At 43.2% G+C, this 25,465-nt stretch overlaps 1 protein-coding gene across 4 annotated transcripts in view; it reads right to left on the reverse strand.

The window, feature by feature from the left end:
• The window catches only part of GRID1 (glutamate ionotropic receptor delta type subunit 1), an 845,372-nt gene extending 826,699 nt beyond the window's left edge, over positions 1–18,673 (reverse strand). For 2 of the 4 annotated variants that reach the window (XM_039480948.1, XM_039480949.1), the window contains exons 1-2: positions 4,039–4,418; positions 1,292–1,447 (exon numbers count right to left, since the gene is read on the reverse strand). In XM_039480948.1, the coding sequence (XP_039336882.1) occupies positions 1,292–1,447; positions 4,039–4,117 (235 nt within the window). In that variant the 5' untranslated portion in view covers positions 4,118–4,418. Of the gene's footprint in view, positions 1–1,291; positions 1,448–4,038; positions 4,420–18,587 lie in introns of those variants that run through there. The other 2 variants (XM_039480953.1, XM_039480958.1) reach the window with 2 other exon arrangements.
• Between the last annotated feature and the right edge of the window lie 6,792 nt (positions 18,674–25,465).

The raw sequence follows: 25,465 nt of genomic DNA on the forward strand, positions 1-25,465 counted from the left end.
GGGCTAGAGGCAGCCTAAACGTTTGGGCACCAATAATGTGTTTTGGTTTCTTACCAAGACTGCTCAGACTGTGTCTCACCATTCACATTCTTTGAAGCAATCTTTGGAGTTACTAGACCTCACGCACGCACAAGACCCCTGCTCTGCGCCCCTCTACAGACATGGGGAGTTCAAGTCAGGAGACAAACGAAATGAGAAAGGCAAAACTAGTCCAACCCACACTCACTCTGAATCTTTCAGGCACATCGCATTGTAACTACCAGGGCCCTTTTATTCCCGTAGAAAGGAATTGTTCCCTTATACACCTGCAGGCTCTACTTCCGATATTCTCTCGTCAGTGACTTCGATTTCCCTGGATCTCACTGAATTGCCTTTACATCGCAGAATTATGGGAGGGTGGTTTGACCCCTCGCTATTCCCCCATCTCCACCCAATAAATAACATCAGAAGCATCTGACAGTGAGAGGGGCTTTCAGGTGCCCTTCGCTCCGGCACCTGTTGCAACTCCAAGCCCCGTGCTCACATTCTCCCTTCCCCAGGGAAGGGCTCCTCAGCCGGATCACCCTAGCCAGGCTGAGCGAAATCGCCTCTGTGCAGCGCCTGAGCTGCCTTCCTTCCCGGCTCTCCCCCAGCGCACCCCACAGCGCCTGAAACCCGCCCCTGCTCTGGCCCTGCGGCGAGAGACCTGCCCAGCGAGACACGGGGCAACAGGCCAGATCCTCGTGTTCTGTGCCCCGGACACACGTGCGCTGCCCTGCCCTGCCCTGCCCTGCCTGCCCGGCCGCTCACACGCACTACGAGCGGCTGCTGCTTGGGAAGGCGTTTCACACGACTGCCAGCTCTCCGCGAGCAGGCACCGCAGCGCCAGGCAGCTTCCCGCTCTGGGCTCTTTCCTTGGGAAACAGCGCCAACCTTCGGCCGCCGGAAAGTTTCCAGCCCCAGCAGAGCTGCCCGCGCCTTCGGAAGAGAACAGCCCGCACCCGCCTGCACCCCGATCGCGCACCCAGCGCCCAGGGCTCCAGCAGCCCTGCCAAGCCTGACAGTAAAAGACAGGAGATGGGGGGAGGAGGAACTCAACTGCTCTTTGGAGCCAACATCCCCCACCCCCAGTGTATTATTAGAGGGGAAGATAACGCCCACGGGCGGGAAGGCGAGTCAGCCCGGGCCCGTGACAAACACCTGCAACAGACGCGCGAAGCAGAACTACGGTCTCCCCGCGCCCAGCAGCCGGGGCTCTGGGAAGCCCTCGCAGCCGGTCCGAGCCGAGCCGAGCCCGTCCCGCGGCGCTTACCTTCCTGCACCGCATGGAAGGGGTTGTTGGCTTCTATGAGCTTGATGGAGTACGTGATTTTCTCGCTCTGTAAAATGTCGTCATTGAGGTTCAGATCGGACACCGCCTGCTTGAAGACTTCGTCGTCCTTGGCAGCATTTCCTTCAAAAATGGCACCTGTTGGCATGATCACATCAGAATTTGATCTCCTCCAGGAGGACAGAGGGGTGGGGGAGTTAATGGGGAGATGGGGAGGCTCCATAACTATTCTAGTTTATTTCCCCGTGCCTAAAGTTTCATGTATATACATCTGTATAAATCAGCTACCTCTCTCCCCTCGAGTGCTGTGTTTTAACACGGCCAGTTCAGTGTGGCACTGAGAACGTTGTTGAGCTCGGGACCATGGGAGAATTTCAAAACAAGTTAACAGAAAACAGCTTCCTTGCTCCCAGGTTTATCGGTAATCATACACAGGCATGTATTGTTCAGGCGCATTAAATCACACACACACACAGTCTTCAAGGACCCATTCCGCATGAGTTGACTGCAATGGATAGGTGCAGCACAACTAGACTTGCATCATGAAGCCTTTTCTTGCCCAATGGGTTATGTATTCTTCACAAACCGTCATTTACTGGTTTTTAACCAAAACCCCTAGAAAAAAATTGCTTTGTGAGTTTGAATGTAATAGAAAGGGAGAGCTGTTAGAAACACAACCAACTTTTGCTCTGGGTTTTTTCTGCTGTTCACCTAGTTTGTCATTGTTTGGGGTTTTGAATCTCTGCTGCATACACACACACAGATTTAGAGTCAGCCTGTGCGTTCAGTAACCTGAAAGCTTCTAATTTCAGGGCCGTGTTTATGCAGTTAACATGAAAACATCTGGCGAGCTGTGTTACGTAATATACTCTGACTACGGGAGCGTGTGTGCACATTAGGTTTACTATCTTGTTATGCAAATCAAGGATTTTTTAGGTTAAAGGATTTTTAAAAGTCACTTCCCTCCCTGATACAATATTGCTTATTCACAGCAGCTCTGTGTCCTGGAGCCTTACAAAGAGTCGCGTGTAAATTCGCAAATCCAAGTTCAGGAGGCTCTTCCCCTTCACTCTTTTGAAGCCCTTATTTCTGGAAGAGGCGCTAAAATAACACTAAGTGTGGTCAGGAATACAAGCCACAGATCTATAGCTGGCCTTCACCTTGTCCATTGGCAGTCAAAGGGCAGAGAGAGAGAGGCTTTATGGACGTCTGGCCTCCACCACCTGCTGTGTCTCTGGACTCTCCTCTCTCCAGCTCCACCGATGAGCAATGGGGCGCGCTTTCCTCCTCTTCAGCACATCGCGAAAAAAGTCCGAAATCTCGAGTTTGCCTCCAAGGTGAACAACGTGCTGCTGGTGCAGCTGGAATCCTGTACGTGTGTCCAGCGCCTGCGAGGATGAGACGCAAGCGGGGCTTCCCCGCCGCCCTCCCCCCTCGGAATTCACGGGGAGCTCAGGGCTTTCCTCGCGCAGCGGGCAAAGTTGACTCGGTCTCTTTTCTGGGCTAGCTCCGCAATGCTGGGGGCTCCGGCTCCGGCCCCGGCCCTCCGCCTCCTGCTTGTTTTACAGGGCTGGTGTTTGAGCAGCCTCGTTCTCCCCGCCGCCACCACGTCAGGTGGTTCAAACTCGGTCCTCACCCTCACAGACATTCACCCACACGCTCAAACCCCCCCCCTCCCCACGCGTGGCGCCTGGAGGGGACAAACCTGATACAGTCCGCGCTCTCTAGCTCCGGACTAAACTCCCACCCAGCCTCTCCTGCTCCATGGCTTCTCTCTCTCCTCCCTGAGGATTTTCCTCCTCCTCCTCTAAAGGCGGATGGGAATCACTGCTCTTCATTTCCCCGCCACTCTCCATCTCCTCCCCTGTCATCTGTCAGAAGCCCGAGGGATTTGTGGAGGATCTTGTCCCTCTCTTTCCCCCACCACCATCTTAATTCCTGCCGGTACCTTTCGACACCCGCCAAAAGGTGACTGCAGAGCCTTTGCCTTTTGCCGGCCAGACTTTCCTTGGACATTCCTCTACCCTGCTCTTAGAAGCCACAAAACTTACCCGTCCTGCATGCTCCACTGCCCCAGCCTCTCCTCCCCCCACTGCCGAGCCAGGTTTCTCCTCGCTAGAGACTTCAAGCCTCGTAGTCCAAAGGTTTTAATGAGCCCTTATTCAAACCACAACAGTTGCGCGCACACACACACACACACACACACACTGCTACTGCGCATCTAGCGTCTCCTAACCCTTTCCCAGCCAACTTGTCCCTCCTGCATTCCCGTTATAGTGGCCTCTGCTATGATTGGGGAAAGGGGCGCCGGGGGTGGAGGGATTTTTGGAAAGTTTCCCCTACGGGATGGTTCCTATTCTATCTTGCCTTGTTTACTGCGGGTGGCTGGGGAAGAGAGAAAACCTCGCACGCAAACAGGTCTGAGCCCAGCATTTAGTACAACCGGAGAAACGGCAGCAGCAAACCTGCGTCCTGTCTCCAGAGAAACCCCTGCTGCGATTCAGTGCTAACGTGCTCGCAGCATCCTTGCAACCAAAAGGGACCCCCACCGTCGCTTCCTCATCTCGCTGCTAACTTTGCAATTCAGAGGATTCGGGTGGCTTTTGTGCCCCCCCCCGGGGAGCTAATGGGGCTCCCTCGCCCTCTGCCCGTGACATGATGGGGTTTTAAGGAGACACCATCCCTTTCTTGTATTTGTTGCTTTCTCCCCCCTCGTCCCCCCTTCTTACCAATGTGGATGATGGAGTCCGCCCGCACTGAAACGCACTGAAATATCCAGGGGAAAAGCCAGAGCATCACCACTTCCATTTCCAGCCTCTCGCGGAGCACATCAGCCCGGGTTTGATGGAGAGACAGAGATGGGGGGAAAGAAGAGGGGAGGAAAGGTACCCAGATTAAAAAAAAAGATCAGAAAATCCCAGACCCCGAAACCCCAAGGATTCTCCAAGATTGAGACGATGGAGAGAACGGGAAAGCAGGGGGACGACAGCAAGAAAAAGGTTGGGGCTAAAAATATATGCAGATGGATAGATCCTGGGTGTCTGCGAGGAAGCAGCAGCAGCAGCAGGGCAGAGACTTCAGCAGCAGCTCTTCACCACTCTGTGTGTGTCTGAGCCCCAGCACACAGCAAACTGCGGAGGACAGCCCCCCCCCTTCCACAGACCACGTGATTGCAGAGACTCACCACTCAATATAGTCTGGGCGAAACACACGGGGAGATGGAGAGAGGAGCGTAGAGGAAGGGAACAGTGGAGCCCAGTTGCATCCAGGAGCCTAGCCAAAAACGGGAGCTGGAGGGGGTGGCACAAGGAGATGGGGAGAGAAGAGCTCCGATTGCACAGGATGGGAGAAAAGGTCTGTGGCGACAGAGCCGCGCGGGAGGAGGGGGTTAGGAAGCTTTCAACAGGAAGGGGAGTTTGAGATATGAGAGAAAGATCTATGCCGGATCAGTGAATCTGACCACAGTCTGACCGGCAGAAAGCAGAGGGGACGAAGAGGCGCTCTAACATAAAGCGGGGAATCCTAGCGGATCCCAGCAACTCCCCGGTTGCCGGGGAAAAGCGCCCCATCACTTGGGGGGAACAGCTCCCCCCCCCTCCCAGGCTAGTGCGGATTTCATGGAGATGCACGTATCCACCAGCTGCCCAGGCTTGCTTTACTCCCAGCAGACGCTATCCACTCATGCACCTCCGTTCAATCCAGCTTTCCCGGTGCTGAAGAGGTCAGAGGATGCTGGCTCTAGCCTTCCCCCAGGACTCTGTGTCCCCCTCTCCCCGGCATCACTGTGGAGGGGACCGAAGTTCAGGGCGCCGTTAACGAAGATTTGGGAGCCCGCCTCTATAGCGGGGTTTAATTCCTTGAACTACCTGGAAATCTGACCGACCTTTTCCTGGCCAGTCTGGAAACTTAGCCTCTGAATCGCAGCCCGGCTGCTTTATTTGGTTTCGGCGTTTGCCCCCACCCGCCCTCTCGCAAGGGAAGCGCTGGCTAAAAGTTTGAAGCTGGAGTAATCGGATGCATTAAAAATTGGGGGTTCTGCCTCACCCCAAAGAGGGGGGGGACTTATTCATCAATCAATGGCGTCATTAGTATAACAAATAAACAGTTCTGGGGAAAAGGCAAGGGTGAATGGAAGCCGCAGATTTAGAAAATCTTAATACTTGGTTTCTGGTTTTTAAACTTCAGTGACAAAATTGTATCGTGTTGCAAAGTAAAAAGGAACAGGAACGAGCGTGGCTGGTGTAATAAAGATGCTGCTAAGGAGGGTATGACATTCCAGGGTTCCTGTTCCAAGCTCAAGACCAGGATCTTATTTTCCGTTGACAATCTAACTGAAAACGTGATATTTTCCGGCACACTGGGAAAGTGGTACCACAAAGCTGTCCTCTCTCTCTCAGTTTAAGCTTTCAATGAAATCTAATTCATAAATTGGACATGCTCAGAAGACTAATTCATCCTCTAAAACAAATGCATCAGTGATTGCAGGCATCCAGACGTGATAAGAGTTTAAATATGACAAGGATCCCGGGAAAACAAATTCATTCAGGAGCCTGAAACGTAATTAAAACTACTGCCAGGAAAATGAGTTGAGAGCAGGATGTTACCAAGATGATTAAATCGCTCTGGGGCTGAAGTCTGGACTGCTTTAGCAATAGATACATGTAATGGCAGTGTTTGGACATTATGAGGCGGGACAAAGATGACTGGAGGTCAGTCATCCTGCAAGTGCAGAGACTAGGAATAAAACATTAAAGTCAGATCCTTCTCCCATTGAAGTCAATGACAAAACTCCCACCCACTTCAGTGGAAGCAGGATCTGACCTCTGCTTGTTTGTTATCAAAGAATCTGTCTACAGACTACCTAAATTAGGAGCTTTTCTACATAATATTCCAGTGGTCCATTTCCCCTGTCCTCTATTGCACTAGTAATTTCAGCTCAATATAGCATACATTTTATAATCATCACCTTGTTTATTTAGTGTTCATTTCTCCAGTTACTTTGGACTAACTAGAGAGATTGCTGCTATGAGCTTCTGTCCTGCAGAGAGCATCACCACAAAAACGCTTGACAATAAGGGGTAGTTAAAACAGGTAAGCTTTCCAGTCCTGGGTGAGGGAGGAAACACAAATACATTGAGTAGAGTAAAGGAAAAGGAAGATGAAATTGAAATGGGGCCAGAGAGGATCCCTGTTCATTTTCTGTGTCAGCTTGCTATTGAGTTTGTTATAGTCACAGCTTTTGATCAGGAAGAGGCAGGGGGTAAATGAAACAAGATACACTTTTTAGAATAAATCACATTCTAACTATTCTAACTTACAGTGTTTTGGTTTTACATATGCAGTTTCCCATTGATCAGTGCAAAACGATTAAATACCATACTGAGTAATCCATGGAATAAAAACATTTAATCCAGATAATTGGCTTCTAGGACAAAGATCAATAGAAACTTTCCTTATCTGACTACTTTAGCAAGTAAAAATTAATTCTAATTTACATTTGTTTCAAATCAATATGCACTTACTGACTGATGCTGTGAAGAAGGGCACAGAGCTATTCTTCTGGTTACCTGTGAAATTAAACACCCATATTCACTGCAATCATGTGTATTACACTGTAGTATGCATATGGGATGTCTGGGAAGAAAATAATTCCATCATATAACCTCTTTGCTTTAGTCCCTCTATCTGGAAAGTGAGGTTAACATGGACCAGCCATATAGCATTGTTGTGAGGGAGGTAGTTCTCTCAAGTTTGTAAAGTGCCGTGGGATCCTCAGACAGAAGGCCCTATGGAATTATAAAAGTCATCCTATCCATTTATAAAGGCAACCAAACACCATTCATTTAGACTTCAAGCTCTTTGGAGCAAGTTTGTCTCCTATTGTGTGTTTGCACAGTACTACTACAGTGGGTCCCTAACCTCAGCTGGGGTCTCTAGGGACTACTGTAATAAGTAAATAATAAACCAGTAATGCATAACTTCTCAACTAAAACTAACGAAGAATCCACCAGCCAAATAAATTAGAAGGGAAATTGAAGTGCAAGCTCCTTCATCTACATAAAGGATTGATTCCCAACAGGGAAGAGTAGGGAAAGAAAGGAAGGGAGCTCAAACTATGCAAAAATAGGCCAACTGAAGAGTTGCCAATATGAATGTACTTTTGTCTCTGCTAACTGACAACATGAAAGACAAATAATGCCTAAAAGAAAGTCATCCCATTATCACTTCCATAAAAACAGCATTACAATTTAAGTAAATGTACAACCTCAGCTAATAAAGGAAACCAGAACTCAAACTGGAATTGTGCTCAGACTGCTAATTGTGGCCCCAAACCAGCACCTGGATTTCAGTTCCCCAGTCTTCCCTTTGAAAATTGGTCAGGAGAGGGCAGAGGGAAATAAGAAGAGGCCAAACCTGCAGCCACATCACTTGTGGTCAATAGGGCTCTGCATGGGTGCTGGGGTTTACACACACAGAGCTCAATGCAGGCTTGGGGTCTGCATGTAGACTCATTCAGTCTTCCCAAAGCTACCCATGAATGAGGAGAAGCATCAATGGTTGGTCCAATCCTGCTAGCCCATCATGTGCAGGAGCATGACTGATTTAATAGGAATTCTGTGCTTGGAGGACTTGTAAGATCAGCACCTTAATGTTGAAATTTTTTTTCTTGCTTTAAGTCAAACACTTATGATTATTGACCCACCGCTTGTATTTAACTTCTGTTTGGATGGCTTTGTTTTCAAAATGCTCTTTACAAAGGAAAACAAAATAAGGTTAGAATTATGTACATCAGAATTTGAATTCTTTAGGCCCCATATAAATAGAATGTCATTTCAATTCCTCCATTCATCATCTAATCAGAAGAGCTCTCACATTTTGCTATGGCTATACATAGTTCAGACACAGCACTACATACTAAAAAGCTAATCCATTTGCAGGCATTTTGCATAGTAAGAATATTATGACTCACCATAATATTCCATCATCACTGTGTAGAGGCTGAGCCATTGCATATTACATAAGGGACACCACGGGATTTTCTGTGTCAGTGGAAGATTAGTATATCATTAGAAATAGGTAATGTAGCTACTGCACTATTCAAAGTTCAATACCTTGGCAACAGAGGTGGTGCTGAGTGCCATTATAAAGTTCACGTGCTTCTGCAAACCACCTTGGTGATTTTGAGCTAACCCATCATAAGATATTGCTGTATATAGTTCTGTTGTCAGAATGAATGTGAAATGAAATCTATGCTGATGGGCGAGGCTACTCTACAAGCACAGTTTGAATGAAGCTCTGCAAAATTCATTGAATTAGAAATCTTGAACGTGTCAGAAAGGTGGACTGAAAGGCTTACCAGCCGCAGAGGTCTAGAATTCTCTCTCTCTCTCTCTCTCCTGCCACAGCAAATGCCATCACTGGACTCTACAGCTAGTTCCAGTAGTGCTGCCAAAGCTGCAACTGCACAAGGTGCCCATTCCATGGGGGGAGCTACCAATGTCAGCGTGATGAAAGTGCTCCACAGTGTGCACAAAGCTGTTGAGGAGAGAGCGCTCTGCAACAGGCCCTTGCTAAAAATGGCAGCTAACACCTAAAAGTAAATGGCGTGGCTGCAGCTTCCACCTTTTCTTCCGCCTCCCACTACCTTCCATCCTCCCCTTGTGGCTAAACCAAATTTTTCCAAGTGAAAATGGGGATGCTGTCCAATATGGGGTGTTTGGGGGGAAATTATGGAATTTGATTGGGAAGTAGGGAGAAGGGGAGAGAGATGCACCAACTCTTCCATCTCCCACTACCCTCCCCTTTGCAGAATGAATAACTGCAACACTTTAAAATAAAGGGCAGGGGTGGGAGAATACACTATTTATCCTTCTCTTGTTCCTTCACAGCTCTGTCCCAGTCCTCACTTTTTCTCACCCTTCCCTGCCACCACCCAATCTAGCATTTATCATCCTAACACCCACTGCTGTCTTCCCACCCACAAGTTACCTCTGATTTCTGCACCCCACCAATTCCCCCACATACACTCGACCATATTTACCAATTTGCTCGTTCTTCCATTCACCCACACACTCAACCCTATTGTTCACGATCAGGGAAATTCATGTGCTTCCCCAGTTGCCATCAGGGGTGCTTCTGGCCAATAGAGCATTTGTCAGCTCTGGTGCAGATACTGAGCAGAGGTGGGGTGGGGCTGCTCAGTCCCCTCATTGACTGTTTAGCTCTCACTTAGCTGGGGAGACTAGCGAGGCATCATCTTCTCCAATGACATGCCCTGGCAATTCCATTCCAACATATGGAAGGGGGCAAAGTCAGGAATTATAGCACAAGGGCAGATCAGCTGTAGAGTAACCCCAAAGCTAGTGGGGGAGGTGGGAGTTAGCGGGGGTGGCTGTCCTTTGGGATTTGCCTCCCACGGTGGAGGCACAGACTGTGGCTAGGCTATGGAGCTGTGACTGGGTCCTCAGGTTCTGACCCATAAAAAGTTTATATTTTTTATCCCACCCTGCCCCATCAAAAGAGAAAGGAACTGCTACTACTAGCACCTCTTGAGTTTCCTATAATGTGAAGCAAGTATCCCAATGTATTAGCTGCTTGTTCTAGGGAGTATAAATCCTCCTTGGTGTGTGCTAATTAAAAAAAAGAAATCAAGATTATTCTGTTTACTGCATTTTAATTTATTTTTGCAAACAACAGAAAGCAGGCTTTTAATTACTTTGCAAATTAGAATTTTATTGGGTTTTCCAGTAAAAGCTTTATTCCTAGGTGGGGACAGTACTGCAGAAACCCCAATCCCATTATATAGCCTCAAGTTTGATGGACAAGATTCCTGGAATTTTTTTAGATCCACCTCCTTCTTTGCTGATTACCCTGATTTTAAATTGCTTTATTGCACCTTCCTTTATTTTGGTGAACCCCACTTTTCTTTTTCCAAGGTTGTTAGCATAGGAAGATAAATCGTGCAGGAGGAATAATGGACTGGATTTTCTCCGTGAGGAGGGGCTCCTGAATCAGATTTTTCATAGAATGCTTGATGTTAAATTTGTTGTGTGTCTACTAACAAAATGAAAGTTTGTTATACAGACGCTATGCTGCTCGAGATGATGTCTTTTAACATGATAGCAGTTTGCCTACCTTATTTCCAGATTTCTAATGGGTTTGATTCAACAGAATGCATACTTGCCTTTAGCATGTATTTGATTTAATTCATGTTATGTTTGGTTAATTCCATCAGTTCAATATTTGTTGCATCATGCTCTGAAGTATTTTTTGTCCCCCTGCCCCCAAAGCTGTGCCATTTGATGCCCTATTTATTTAATTTATTTATCATAGAATATCAGGGTTGGAAGGGACCTCAGGAGGTCATCTAGTCCAACCCCCTGCTCAAAGCAGGACCAATTCCCAACTAAATTTATGTTTTTGAAGCAGACTTCTTTACAACAGGCCCTCTCATGTAGGCTTTTCCAGCCTCCCACATTTTTCTAGGAGCATAAATAGATGCTTAATTTAGTCCAAGGAGGAATATGGCTTTATGTGGTATATTTAATCTCCATCTAGGCATTTGTGTTTTAGAAACACTTAGATTCAGAAGAAACTGAAAAGGAGCATGGTTATTCACAACTGTTTCCTATAAAAGCTTTCTACAAAATACATTTGATAGCCTTTATTTAATTGTCATTAAATCATCAAAATTGACAGTATGTTTTATGCAGAGCTACAGCAAGTATAGCCCTTATTTGCAGACTTATGCCTGCCAGGCCATAAATTACAACCCTGATATTGCTGTCTTTTTTGCTCATATAGTACCATTAATGGCACTGCATGTTGATCTGTCAAGAAGGTTAAAGGCCAGCCATGTATTAGCATAGTAGGGTTATCCTTGTTTTGCATGTGGACAGGCGGCCAAAAAAATCATCTGTCATTTCCTTAGGCACACTAATATTACTGGATAGAACTTCTGCCTTCACGTCAGCATATTGATTTTTATTGTTTTATTTGGACAGAGAACCTACATGGCATGTTTCTGGTCTCTGATTGGAAAATCCTTAAAATCAATGTTCTACTGCAAATATATGTTTTTGAATGCCTAGGTTTTGAACTGTTATGGGTGTAGGGGAGGTGGGAAGAGTGTGATGGGAGAAGGGTACAGTTGCCATTTTTAATCCAGAGAAATACATGAGGATCAAAAACTAAAAATGAAAATATTTTATTTTTATATTAAGATGTTTTCTGAATTAATCCCATTGCACTCAAATGTTTGAAAAGGAAAAAATATATATAATTCCTCTGTTTCCCCCCTCCCCAAGATATTCAGAATTTTATCAAGGGTAACTATCACTCACAAACATTCAGAAGTGCTGAAACCTCTGCTCTCATCTGTCATAATCACACCATCTAGTATTTAAAAGTGTTTAAACCATTAAAAAAACACAACATAGGTGCCTCAAGTTAGGTAACTAACTCCATATTTAAGTGCTGAAGAACTTGATCCGAATCCCATTCAAGTTAATAGACAGATTCTCACTGCTTTCCATGGCTTTTGGATTACACCCTAAATAAGCAACCTGATTATCAGATGTGCAGAGTACCCACAGCCCCTGGAGTCCAACCAGATGGGGCAAACAAAGAGAGAAGTCATTCTTTATTACATATTCATAACTCTGGATCAGGCAGAGGTTTATACTAGAGAAAGGGGGGTATTTTCAAATTAATACCCCAAAAATGCAGTTTGGGGTTGACCAAAACTATTTGCAAATACGTGTTGATTTGGTCAATGGTTTTGGCCAAAAGAAAATGAGAAAAAGTCAAACATTTCCTTTTGACATTTTTTAAAACAAACCTTTCAGTTTGTGTCAAATTGATGTTTTGAAATTTTGGTAGATTTAATTTTTTATGGACAAAACACACTAACAAAATGAAACTAAACCAAAAAATCCCCAAAACATTTGTTCTCTGAGCTCTTAATTTATAGCAACCAACTTCACATGAAACCGTTGTTTCTACTTAAGGGAGAACATGTTATGTTTGACACCTACAACACTTCATATAGATGCTTCATCACAAATATTTTCCTCCTATAGAAGGGGCACCATCCACCTTAAAAATCATAGTGTTCAAATCCGTTTCTGTATGTTTATTTTTTAAAACAGTTATTACTTTAAGATTGATCTAAATTATGGGTTGGCTGTGCCATCTAAAGGCAAACAGCAGGCCACTAGTAGTGCTCCTGCATTTATTTTGGTTTATTTATTCATTCATTCATTCTGATTTATACTGATTTATCCTGGGACCATGGGCAAGTCCCAACCTTGCTACTCAGTTTGCACACTTATAAACTGGATATACTACCACACAGTGGTGGTGGTAACACAAAGTCCGAAAGCCTCACATGAAAGATACAGAAAGGTAAAGTAGTTTTACCTCCACTTCAGGAAAATCTGTTCCTTTCCTACCATCAAATCAAAATACATTGTCTTTACTGACTACTACAATGGACCAATTCTTCAATCTGACAAGGTCTCTCTTTGGACTGGTAGTGCCATGTTGCGTAGTCTTCTCTGTTCAGTAAGTTTTTGCAGCACCTACTTTGCAGAAGTTGTACAAACAGGATATTTGCCTTTCCGTGCCCACATGTAATTCTACTAACATTAATGGCAGTCACCATGTGGAGCAAGAGAAGAATATACCCCCACAGATTTTTGTTTTCTTCTATATAAGACTGCCCTTCATCAAGTTCAGCATTCATGCCATTGGTTCCAAAAACAGATGAAGTGAAGGCTTGAGAATAGAAACATCAGCTTGACTCACAATGTATACCTGACTCCAAAACTTATCTTAGAAAAGGCTTTAGGTTATTGTACTTCTGTCTTCAAGAAAAAAATATCAAGCTGAACCATATGCTAAACTTTCATAATATTTATTAAATACAAGATTGGAAAATGGAGTTTCCTTAAAGGGAAGTGTAATCTCTAGTTGATATAGCAGGGGAGCCAGGCTCCAGGGCTCTATTCCCACCTCAGTCATTGAATCACTTTATCTAACGGGATGGGCTGTTGCATGAATCTTGTGTTTGGATCCTAATTCAAGGACAAACTAGAACACAAAGGACCTTTAACTGCCTCACAGAGTGAAGAGTCCCAAGGCTGGAGGGAAGCTAGGCCTGTATGTGGCATAGAGCTGGGCCAACAATTAGTAGCCAATAATATATACATTTAGCCTCTTTTTCTCACAATTTTCTCAGGTTCCTTGCTGTTGAAATTATTTGAATAATTTCAGACATAGTTCTTGGACTGCAGCTCCTTTGTGAGTACTTACTGTGGGTGCGAGTATTTAATATTCAGACTGTCTTGCTAGTTTTGAGAGGTGACCTAGATCACACAGAATGTTTCTGCTCCCTGATTGGAAGAGCAAAATTCCTAGTCTGGTTTGCAGTGCTGATCAGTTTGGAATAAGTGAATTTCTTTTCCACATGTATACTACACTACTCACTTAAAATTAGCTGTTTACACAGACACTCCTGCTGTGAACTCATTCAAGCATTCACATGTTTTTCATAGTTCGGACCACATTGTAGGAGAGAGATTGTTTCCCCATCCATTCACAACCATGCAGAACCTCTCCTTTCCCATTCATGATCATATAACCTCATACTTTACATGGAAATGTAGAAGTATTTAAATGACTTTTCAGTTGTCTTACTACAGCTTAGCAAGTAGACAAGAGGAGAACCAGCACTATATGACCATCTATCTCTATACAGGACCCTGATTGAATACCATTGCCTTAGAATATCCATAGTGAACACATGTACACACACCCCTGAAGAAGCAAGTCCATTTGAAAATTCAAAAGACTATTCAGACTTATTGTTTGTAGGGTTTATCCAGCTGTGGTGTGTTATGCCTGAGAATTCTTGATTACATGTCCCTTGGGGACTGATGCCCATTCACCTTCTATTTACTGTATTTCGGGTAGCATCTGGAAATGGAGCTAGAGGTACTACTCCACAAACAACATAGTCGAATCCACCTACTCTTGGAGAGAAGGTATAAGAGGCCCGAGGTAAGCTGACTCAGAGGCCCAGCAAAACTTAAGTGAACCTGGGGTAACAGGATGGGTGGAAATGGAGCAGGAGGTAAAATACACTTGAAAAAAAAAACTTTCTATCACACTATGATCGAAAGCAGGTTGTACTTCAAGGCTCTGGGACTCACTCCGTAAACTTTTAAAATAAAAACCATGTGGTTCATAAACCTTAACTCTGGAGCAGAGTTTGACAAGTCAATGCAATGGGCAGCATGCCTACACTGACTGGCACAAGACACCGAATTGCTTCATTTACCCAGTCTGTAAATGGAGATAGTGCTTGCCCACCTCAATGGGAGACTGTGCGGCCTCTGTGACTACTGTTTTTGAAAGCACAAAGATTTTATTCTATCTTTAAGATTCACTAATATTTAGCAAAAATGTAAGCTTTAACCACACAATTTGTGACCCCGGTGTGCCTGGGGTAGACCTCACTGAAAATGCCAACATCAGGGCAGGCTGCAAAAGGGGGAGCAGGTACTTCCATATTCCACACAGCATCACACCAATATTATAAAATTGCAAGGAATCTGACCAGATATGCCATGTAAGGTGCCAGTGAAAATGTTATGATTTGCCAAGTATGATGATCTTGTTTATATGTTTGCATCACCTTTGTATAATGAGTTATAGATATGTATGATATATCTGTATTTCAAACTTGTGCTGTGCCTCTGGGTGACACTCCAGGCAGATTGGCATCAGAACTGCCTAGCCTGTTCGATGGGCCATCAAGGGTCATCAACAATACAATGAACCCATGGAAAGGAGCCAGGAGATACACCTTATGAGTCAGCAGGACTAGCAGGGGCATGCCTATGGACAGGGGACTCCAAGGCTTTTCCATGCCATGTGCTGGGCAGCTTGTGTTTGGGACAAAGGAACAACAGGCGACAGGGCAAAAGAATATTAAAGGCAGCTGCATCTCCTCCATTTTGTCTTGATTCCTGCTTCTTACCTCTGGAGTAACTTTTCTACAGACTGAAGCACTGAACAAAGGACTGACTGACCCATCCAAGCCGTGGATGTGTTCCAGAGGACTTTTCAAACCAGCAAACTCACCAACACTGATAAGAACCTGATATATGGACTTTGTAGTCTTATGTATGTATCTGATTGCTTGACCATTTAACAACTCCCTTCTTTCTTTTATAGGAAAACCTTCAGTGTCAGATACTAAAGGATTGGCTGGCAGCATGGTATTTTGGGTAATATCCAAACTAATATTGACCTGGTAATGTGACTGGCCCTGGTCAGAAGAACATTTTGTATAAGTGAGCAGAGTTTTTAAGTAACTTCTCAGAGTTTTTAAATAATTGCTGGACATATGTGCTGAGTGGAAGCCAGAGAACTGGAATGCAATAAAGGGTGCTGGGTGATTTTTTTTTTTAACTTCTTTATAACGAGTGTGGGAGATCAGGAGCACAGTTTGTGACTGGCTGGTAAATCTAACTTGAACTTCAGTGTTAACCACCAGTTTGGGGAGAATCTGCTCTCCCTTCACAGCCTGCCCTCACTTTGGCATTTTCAATGAGGTCTACCTCAAGCACACTGGGTCACAATTGGCATTAATAATATCATAATGTGTCTCCCATATTCCATACAATGTCACACCATTAAACACATTTTAATGTTCTCTTGATTTAGTATTTTGTTATACAGCTGAATACAAGTTTGCATCTCTTATTGCTTGTTGATTTGTCATCATTTTATCACATGTAACTATATAATGCACCATTGATTTTCAAGTAAACAAACTAATTGGGAGTTCCACTTTAAAAAAGTGAAGACAGGATATGGCCCATGAAAGACGGGTACTTTAAGGCCAAATTTGGCCTGCATTAGTCCAGCAATTTTCCTCTCTCAGACCAGTATATAAATGAAGGGTAACTCCATCAATTTCAGTGAAGATACTCAGGATTTATATTAGTGTAATTTGAGCAAAATGAGCTCTCCGCACTTCATATTTATGCATCTTTAAAAATGCTTAAATGATAGAGAAAAAGAGCACACAAGAGGGCATTAAATGTTCAGATGACCAAAAGATAAAGTCAATTCTGCACTTGTATCTGTATCAACACCTCCAGTTTCTTTCCCTTTCAGGGAACCATGTCAAGGAAAGGTAAGCCCAACTACCAAACATCTTCCAACATCTGGACAGTACCCTTTCTCCCAGCCAACAGTAAGAAGAAAATGGTTGCCCAAGAATTTACTTACTCCAGCTTTCTCAAAGTCAGGTACAGCAAAATAAAGACCCTATTTGAGGGCAGTATTTAAGTATGTTCTTATGTCCCCTTGATTTCAATGAGAGTTAAGCACATGTTTAACTGATTTTCTGAATAGGAGCCATAGTTTGATGCCCAGCTCAGTCATTTTAAAATACAGCAAATTCACCTTGTAGTCCAAGAGTGACATCCTTGGATAAGTCTGCAGTTCACACGTAGTAAAGTTCCCATACTCACACCTTCCCTATCCAACATACAAGGGAAGTCGGTGATCTCATGAATTGAAGCTTTGTGGATTAGACATAGCAGTTCTCATTTTGTGCCCAAGGGTCAAACCAAACCCCATTCTAAATGCAAAAATGCTCCAACAAGTCCATGTACAGTTCAATTCCTTATGCAAAATAGGAGGAAAAATAACTTTCAAGCACTACTTGATGTCAATGTGTCCTTCACCCTACCTTAAAGATATGTCTATCTGCTGGACTATAATATATAATTGATGCCTATTTAATTGTGCACATTCTAACCTGTTCTGGAGGCTGAATGTCAGCTAACACTAGCAGATCCAGTAGAGTTTCAGGGCTGGTCTTCACTACCGCGCTAAATTGGTGTCACTACGATCAGCGCAGCAGCAGCAATTTAGCAGGTCTGGCAAAGAGGCGATAAGTCGACGGGAGAGCGCTCTCCTGTTGATGTAATTAATCCACTTCAACGAGAGGCGGAAGCTATGTTGACTTGAGATCATCATCTCCTCCCAACATAGTGCGGTGTAGACACCACATTAAATTGATGTAAGTTATGTAGCTCTGGGGGGTGGGTTTTTTACACCCATGAGTGACATTACTGCTTAAGTCAACAGAAGTTGTGTAGACAAGGCCTCAGTCTGGTAAATTAGGATAATTATTCCAAAAGAATGTGAGCCACTGATTTATAGAAACTAGGTTAAATTAATTGCCTAGCATTAGTCAAGTAAGCCATTAATGCTGGCTATCTAATTAACGGTCTATTTGGGGATTGGGGAAGGGGAAAGATGTTGAGCTGGTTACTCCTTAAATCCCTTTGGACCTTCTGGAAACACAGCTCAATGCTGATTGTCCAAATGTTATCTGGGACATCAAATACATTCATATAATCAAGGTTTTAGACAATAGAATGAAATTTCAGCGTAAATGATGGACATTGGGAAACATACCCATGTTTCAGATTAGAGTAGGGTGACCAGACAGCAAGTGTGAAAAATCGGGATGGGGATGGGGGGTGGGTAATAGAAGCCTATATAAGAAAAAGACCCAAAAATTGGGACTGTCCCTATGAAATCGGGACATCTGGTCACCCTAGATAAGAGAGTTTTGGATACTTCAAGTTTGGCTAATCAGAGTACTAGCCACATTACTAGCCATGTACATTACAATGTGCCAATGTTTAGTCTAGAAGGCCAATTGTCACTTTCTGATACAAACACGTTAAACTCACTCTCATCATTAATTTAGAAGTTGACAAGTTCTCGTGGGGGAGAAATGGTTGCAGGCAGCATGCTCTTCTTTCTTTCATTATAGAAACCACTTTCTTTTGCTTGTTACTAAGCTTTTGGTTGCTAGGTGTTACACCTTCAGGAAACAGGCTTGTTTTGTTATGAGGTAAGTTTATTAAATTGAGTTCTGACCTTTTAGAGCATATGCAAGCAGCGTCTTCCACTTTCTGGAAGCACAAGCAAGATCTATCACGTATTTCTCTGATTCTTGCAAAACCTAACCTGTTCTTAAAGGCACAGCTCCCATTAACCACATTAGAGACAAAAAAATAAAAAAGCAAATTTTCAAACTGATCTCTAAATACCATATTCCCCTTATTTGACCAGCCTCATTAGATGTCATGCTTCCTCCATTCCAAAAAAATTAAATTCCTTCCTTTACTTTCAGCCCCCTGGTGATTCCCTGTGGCTTGTGCTTTAGCTATAGTGTACTCACCTGGCTTCCACGTTGATGGAAATTTCCTCATTGACTCCAATGTAGGCCAACCATGTTGGCAGCTTTTCATGCAACCTTCAAAGTCTGTGGGGAAAGGAAGCTTTAACTCAATGGAAAGGATAGTTCTATAGCAATGCTGAGCTTTTCTCTGACATCGGGTCCTCCTTTAAAGCCATGCTACCATTAAGTTACCCTTGCGGTACTCCCCTCTTCAAGAGTGTGCAGACATGGAATAGAAACTACTGCTATTCCTGATAGCATCAACTCCAAATGGAATTCTGCTTATGCAGCTGTGGGACTGAAACCTACTTCAAGTTCCCAACCCTGCCTTGTGCCCACCCTTTCCACAGAGACCTGACTGGGCTGAGGGGCAAATGGCTTTTGTGAGCTGCTCCTCTGCACCTTTGACCATTTTTGCTCCCCTGCACACAGGGAGGGAGCATGGGGCCCTATATTTACTTTACTCAGCATGATTCCCTTCACCTTCCCCTGAACCCTACACATCTTAATTTAGTGCATCAAAAAAAAACCAGTCTCTACTTTTCCTGTCACACAACTATTTTCATTCTCAAAACTTATAAGCTATAAGCACCAAGAACATGAATACCTCAAGTACACAGTGACCTTTATGGTAATATTTTACAATAAATTTAGATTCCGTTTCAAGTCCTGTTTGGAGTGCTACCTCTAAGTGAGGGTTCTTATTAATCACTTGCACCTCTAATGGACTTACCCTTTATAAACCATTTCTGTTTTACCTTCCAAAGCTGATTTGCAGTCTCAGAATTTCAACTTCACCACCTAGGACTGGGCACACACACATTTAGCTGATGCAGGCTCCCTTCACAGGAGCGGCTCACCCAAGGTCAGGGCCCAAAGAAATAAACCAGTGACATATCTTTGTGCGACAAAGTCATTAAAAAACAGACACTGACTTTTTAGGAATCTGCAGATTGAATATTAAACCAGTTCCTGAAGTTCCCAGGGCTATGTCTGGAGTCAGCCCTTCATTCTTTGGGCCAGATTGTGCCTGATCCCTGAGCTGGGAGGCAAGGAACATTCCCTACCCGTAACCTTTTGCACACTGGCCAGCCACAATTGCAGACCTCTCTCTCTTTCTCTCACCTGAGCTCACAGGCTGTTCCTCCAGATAAATGCTGATCAGCCCAGACAAGCAAGGCCGTAGTCACATCCCCACCACAGCTATTAGACAGGCCAGTTGAGCTGGATGGCCACAGCAAGGAGCATAGGGTGCACCACACTGTAAACAAGAGCTGCAGTGGGCATGATTCCCCTGAACATCAGAGGCCTCTTGGAGACACTGAACCTGCTTTAGGCACAGTCCATCCTGGAGCCCACAGCAAGAGTTAAGTTCTGCACCCTCTTGAGTATTGGACACAGCCTACAGGGCAGATTGAGCCTTACGTAATGACACACAAACATTGCATACATTACATAACATAACAATAAAAGACTAAGATCAAATTAGGCCTGTGCTAGCATGTCATTTCCTGGGGGAATCCCCATTTTAGTGCATTGACCGTCCCAAGTCCTGCACCCTGTGAGAACTATAAACAAGTCTGATTCCCATCTCAGCACCCACTAGATGCTATGGTCACTTGACCTTGTCATTGCCAAACTGACCAAGCAGGTATTTTCTTCTGAAAGCATGAAAGCTTTATATGGTGCAAACTAACTACCAGCCACCACCCTGTGATACATGTCAAAATAACCCCTTGCCAAGCCAGCTATCAAGCAAGTCCCTAATTTTTTCCTCATAGCATATCAGAAATCCTTTATTCCATTGTGTAGCTCACAATACATGCCTTTGCAAAACCATGCTTCCTGGACCATTCCAACAGCTCATAAACAGAGCCTCTATAACCCAGTCAACACAGTCCGTTGTTTTCCAATGCCAGGTCCTTCACATCAGCATTTTTCCCCTCTACATTTGTTTTTCCATCCCATCATACCCAAAGTTGGAGCACAATTAAGTGCTGGCAATATGTTAAAAGAATGATCCAACAGTCTGGCAATATGTTAAAATAATGAATCAACAGTCACTTTTCTTGACCATTGGAGGTCATCTTACAAAAGTCATGTGTGTACCAACATCAGTTTGGTCCCAAATGAGATATCAAATAATGGCAATGATTTCTCATTTTAGTAGATTATCTCTGCAGTGAGCTGAGGGGAATTCCATCTGTACCATGATATGAGAAAAGAAGAGTTACTTTCCATTATAGTCCAGGCTGCCCATTGTTCTAGCTACTCCTTTCTTGTCTCGAAATCTGAGGCCTTTCATTCTGATTGTAGATTTTCTCTCTTTTTTCTCAAACCTCACAGGCATGTACCCAACTGAATGCAGAGACTAAAGAGTTAAGGTCTCTGTGTAATACACTGCTGACCAGTCCTTCAAATGCATTGAGTCCTTCAAAAGCTACCATTTAACCTTGAAGACTCAAGCATCTGCTTTGATTCTCCACATCTTTGTTAGCTAAGATATTTTTTTGATCCTCAGTCTTCAGCGAGGATGCTGCATCCTGGCCCTCTAAGTCACTCACTCAGGTCTGCACTACAGCAATTCTTCTATTAAATGTCTCCAGCTTGAGTTGATCCTGGAAATTTGCCTAGTAGTGGTGCAGTGATTGCTTCTCATTTCTTATAACAAAATGGCCATGTTTCCTGCCTTGAGGTCAAGCTGAGTATATGCATCTGCTTCTCCTTCCGTGATATCTGGCAGCCAGAGATACTGGAACAAATCCATGGCTTCTCCTCTTGCCTTTGTTGTTAAAGTTGTTTTTATTGATAGTCTCCATCATATTTTACTGGGCTTTGGCATTCCAACCTCAGAATATGTAAACTTAAATATTTATAAACGTAGATTTCAGATTTGGAAGTGCAGGAGACAAAGCTTTAGTTATCTGCCATCATGGGTAAAGCATGTGATTTCTATAGTCTTTATTATTTAAAAAGATTCATAATATTTACAAAAGCAGCAAAGAGTCCTGTGGCACCTTATAGACTAACAGCCGTATTGGAGCATGAGCTTTCGTGGGTGAATGCATCCGGCAAAGTGCATGCATCTGACAAAGTGGGTATTCACCCACGAAAGCTCATGCTCCAATACGTCTGTTAGTCTATAAGGTGCCACAGGACTCTTTGCTGCTTTTACAGATCCAGACTAACATAGCTACCCATCTGATACATAATATTTACAAGCATTATTCTATAGGTGCAATGGATATACCAGTGGAACAATGTTTTTTGCTAACATACAGCAAACAAGTTATCATTTAGGGAGGAAAAGAACACCAATAGATATACATGAAACACATTCATCCCCCATGTAAGGCCATTTGACTTATCTAAAAGTCAAGAATTAATTTGGCTCAGTAGATTTAGCATCCAAATGCCTTTCCAGTTTTGTTTTCACCCAGTTGTAACAAAGCTATATTATCAAATTCGCAAGTAAACCCCCCCCTTTTGTTTAAAACTACCCCCAGACAAACTCACCCTACTAGCTGAAATTCAAGTTGTGCGCTCTCTCTCCTACATCATCAGAAATAAGATTTGGACGGCTCCAGTGGGGCTTCACTGGTGTAACTGGTGACAGAATTTGACACTACAACTGGAACCATATTAACAACTCTTTTGATGATGTATAAGACATAATAGAATTCAGCTTCCTGTCCAATAGTCATGTTTGCTCCATAAGGACAACAGAAGCGTAAAGGACAACCTTTCCTTTGGAGCTTGATTATCGGCTCCAAAGGCAGAGGTTAAAAAAAAAACCAGCAAATCCAAGCAGGGGTATAGGCTGAAAGCAGTGTTGCTTTTGTGGGCTTATTCCTCCTCCTCCCCATGGACACCTCTTTGGGAAAATGTATGGTCAGAATCCATGGCTGGGCATTGTTTCCTTTCTTCCACCAACACTATTGGACTTGTGAGGTTAAGTTAATGTGGAACCTCCTTCTCATCTATAATGTGGAATCCCTATCCAGAGTTGGCTTCCAGAGGATCCAAACAATCTGAGAAAGCCCCTGCCTGCATAGCTCCCAGAGGAGAGACATACTCCAGAGGCTGCCAGCAAGGGCTCAGCTGGGAAGGAAAATAGAAGTGGAATTCTCAAAGATTCCACCTGTAAGTTCCCCTCTATCCACTCAATATGCGACTCCTGGTAGTCTGTGCAGAGCCTCATAATATGATCATCCATCAGGTGCTTTGTCTAGCAGTGAAATAGCTAGCAATTAAATTGTCATTAGGCTTCAGCGTTAACACCCCATTGATACAAATGAGGCAGTTTGCTCATCTCTCACAGAAAATGGAAGTGTACAATACTGTGTTCACACTGTTCTCAGAGCCAGTTTACAGTTATATTCTAATAATGCTGATTATGCTTTGGCTTTTTTTAACTCTCCACTTACTCCCAATATAAAAAAGAGTCATAAGATTAATTATGGGTGCTAGAGACCTGACCAATGGAAAGCCACTGATTGACTTGATTCAGGCCATGTATTTGATATGTCTTGTCACATCTGAAACTGAATAGCCTTTGGGATTACACTCTTTATCTAAAGTCTCTACTCTGAACAGGGTCAATTGCTTGAACATCATTCCTCCTGCACCCCCATGGCCACATCTTGTAGAACAACGTTTCAGAATGCATATGTTAGGTCATGCACCGGGATTGGTTTCGAGCTATCTGTAGACTGAGGCAGACATCGCTGCACTGCTTTGCATTTGGTTCACAATCTGAAGGGTCTCCTTGTGTCTCTTAAATAATATAGTCTTAAAGTTAAATGTTATTGTATATATATTTCTGGAGTACAAGATGGTAGCTTTCAAAACAAATACCACCTCATCAAGTAGCAACAATTCAACCCTTGAGTTCCCAAAAAGCTCTGTGTGGGTCTTAGGTGATCTGCTTATTTGGGGGAGAGGGGAGATGATTCCTTGCCAAGGAATCACCAAGAATTGCTGAGTGCACAAACCTGAAGTATCTACATGGATGTAGTCTGCACAGAGCCTGATGTAAGCAGACAGGACACTGAATGCAGAGGGAGGTGATGTACTGAGTGAAGGGAGAGGAGGAACCATTTTTGCCTCACTTCTATGCTCACAAGCACACTTTTGACTTGCCATTCTATTGCCTTATAACAGGATGTTTTAGTCAATTACATCTTACCTGACTAAAAAAGCATGTTACTCTCTCCTTACTAGAAACGATAAATAATTTTAATATACTTAAATATAGTGAAGGAAGGTAGAGTAGCTTTATACCAAAGTACCTCATAATGACAGACTATACGATAATTCTCTTAAAGCTACAACATAATATGTACAAATTTTGTATCTTAACACCCTTTTAGATTGGTATTTCTACATTCCAAGTATTCCCATATCAATCCTTTGACATTTCTACTGCACAGCTGGTTATGCCATCCCATAAGCAATCTCTATCTACCTGGCATTATTATTTGAAAAGCAATCTCTTTCACTGCATTTCAACTAAGACCTATGTTAAACTTGATTGCCAGTTACCACCCTCCTTTCTAGAAAAAGAAAGCATGGCTTTCCAACTGCTTGAAATTCATCCTTAATGTCAAATCATAGTGAGAAACAATATAATCATAATTCCAGTATCCATATATTATAGGAACATAATCATCAGAAGGCAAAAATGTAGGTGCTATTTGCATTCTTGGTGTCCAACTTAGATGTGAAGTCACAAAGGAACACAGCCCTGTAATAATACTGTGTATGTTACAAACAGAATTACCAGTAAGAGGTAAAAAAAGGTATTACTTGCCTACTTATGATTAATAGATGTAACTAGCAGTCAAAGAATATTATTCCTACAGTGTGTTCATTATGCACTTGATAATCTCTATTTGTAGGACAATGAAGTGTGGGATTTATAAAATGCCATCTGTTGGTTTCTTTTCAATGTATAGGATTTCTGATCGTTCAGGAGCTGCAATTCAGCACCAAGAATGCTACAACATGCAAGACTAAAGCACTCTTTGGTTAGGAATACGGGAGTCATTAAACATCAAGAGGCATATTAGACAGAAGATAGATGCACTGTATAGTGTATCTTTTGAATCTAATCTATTTAAAAGCAATTTACCATTTGCACATAATTGATTTTGATCAGCTATTCAAATATACAGGACACTTCCTAAGCACAACAGACATGAAATGATATATTTCAATGACCCACAAATGTGATAGAAGTGGATTTGTTCTTTGATCTCTGAAAGAGAATGGGTCTCTTGAGAAAAGCTCACATATCAGATGTAAAACTGCCACAGGCAAAATGGTGACAATTCCCATTGGTATCTTAAGGCCTTACAAAAAAAAACAGGAAGAAAAAAAAGTATTTTTCTTAAAGCATAAATACCTTATGAGCAAGACCCATCTGCTCTAAGTGCTAATTCTATTGAGTGTAATTTGTGAATACCTTGATGACACGTGACTATCCTGTTCTCAAATATTAGCTATTAAAACAAGAAGATAATGAAGGTGAATGCTACAGAGTATCAAAACTAATAAGTGTGATTGTCATTGACTTCTGTATTTAATAATCTCATCAGAAAGTCCCCATTTTCACAGCTTAGTTTCCCTCGAACATAAACTGCTCTTTTAATGCAGTAATGAAATTGTGATCGATTCTTTTTTTCCCCGCTATGTCACAGTGTATTCGTATCATCATAAAACTGGAGTGGGTTATTTCTCTCACTGAGGGTCTGATTCTGATCATCAATTTCAATAGGAGTTGCAGGTGCTCAGCCCTCCCCAGGGAAAGCGTCAACTCTGGAAAGAGGTGTCCCTCTAATGCATTGTACTGGATCATTTTCCTATGCCAGTTACTT

This window comes from Mauremys reevesii, linkage group 7, assembly GCF_016161935.1.
Source record: "Mauremys reevesii isolate NIE-2019 linkage group 7, ASM1616193v1, whole genome shotgun sequence".
Classification (NCBI taxonomy): Eukaryota; Metazoa; Chordata; order Testudines; family Geoemydidae; genus Mauremys; species Mauremys reevesii.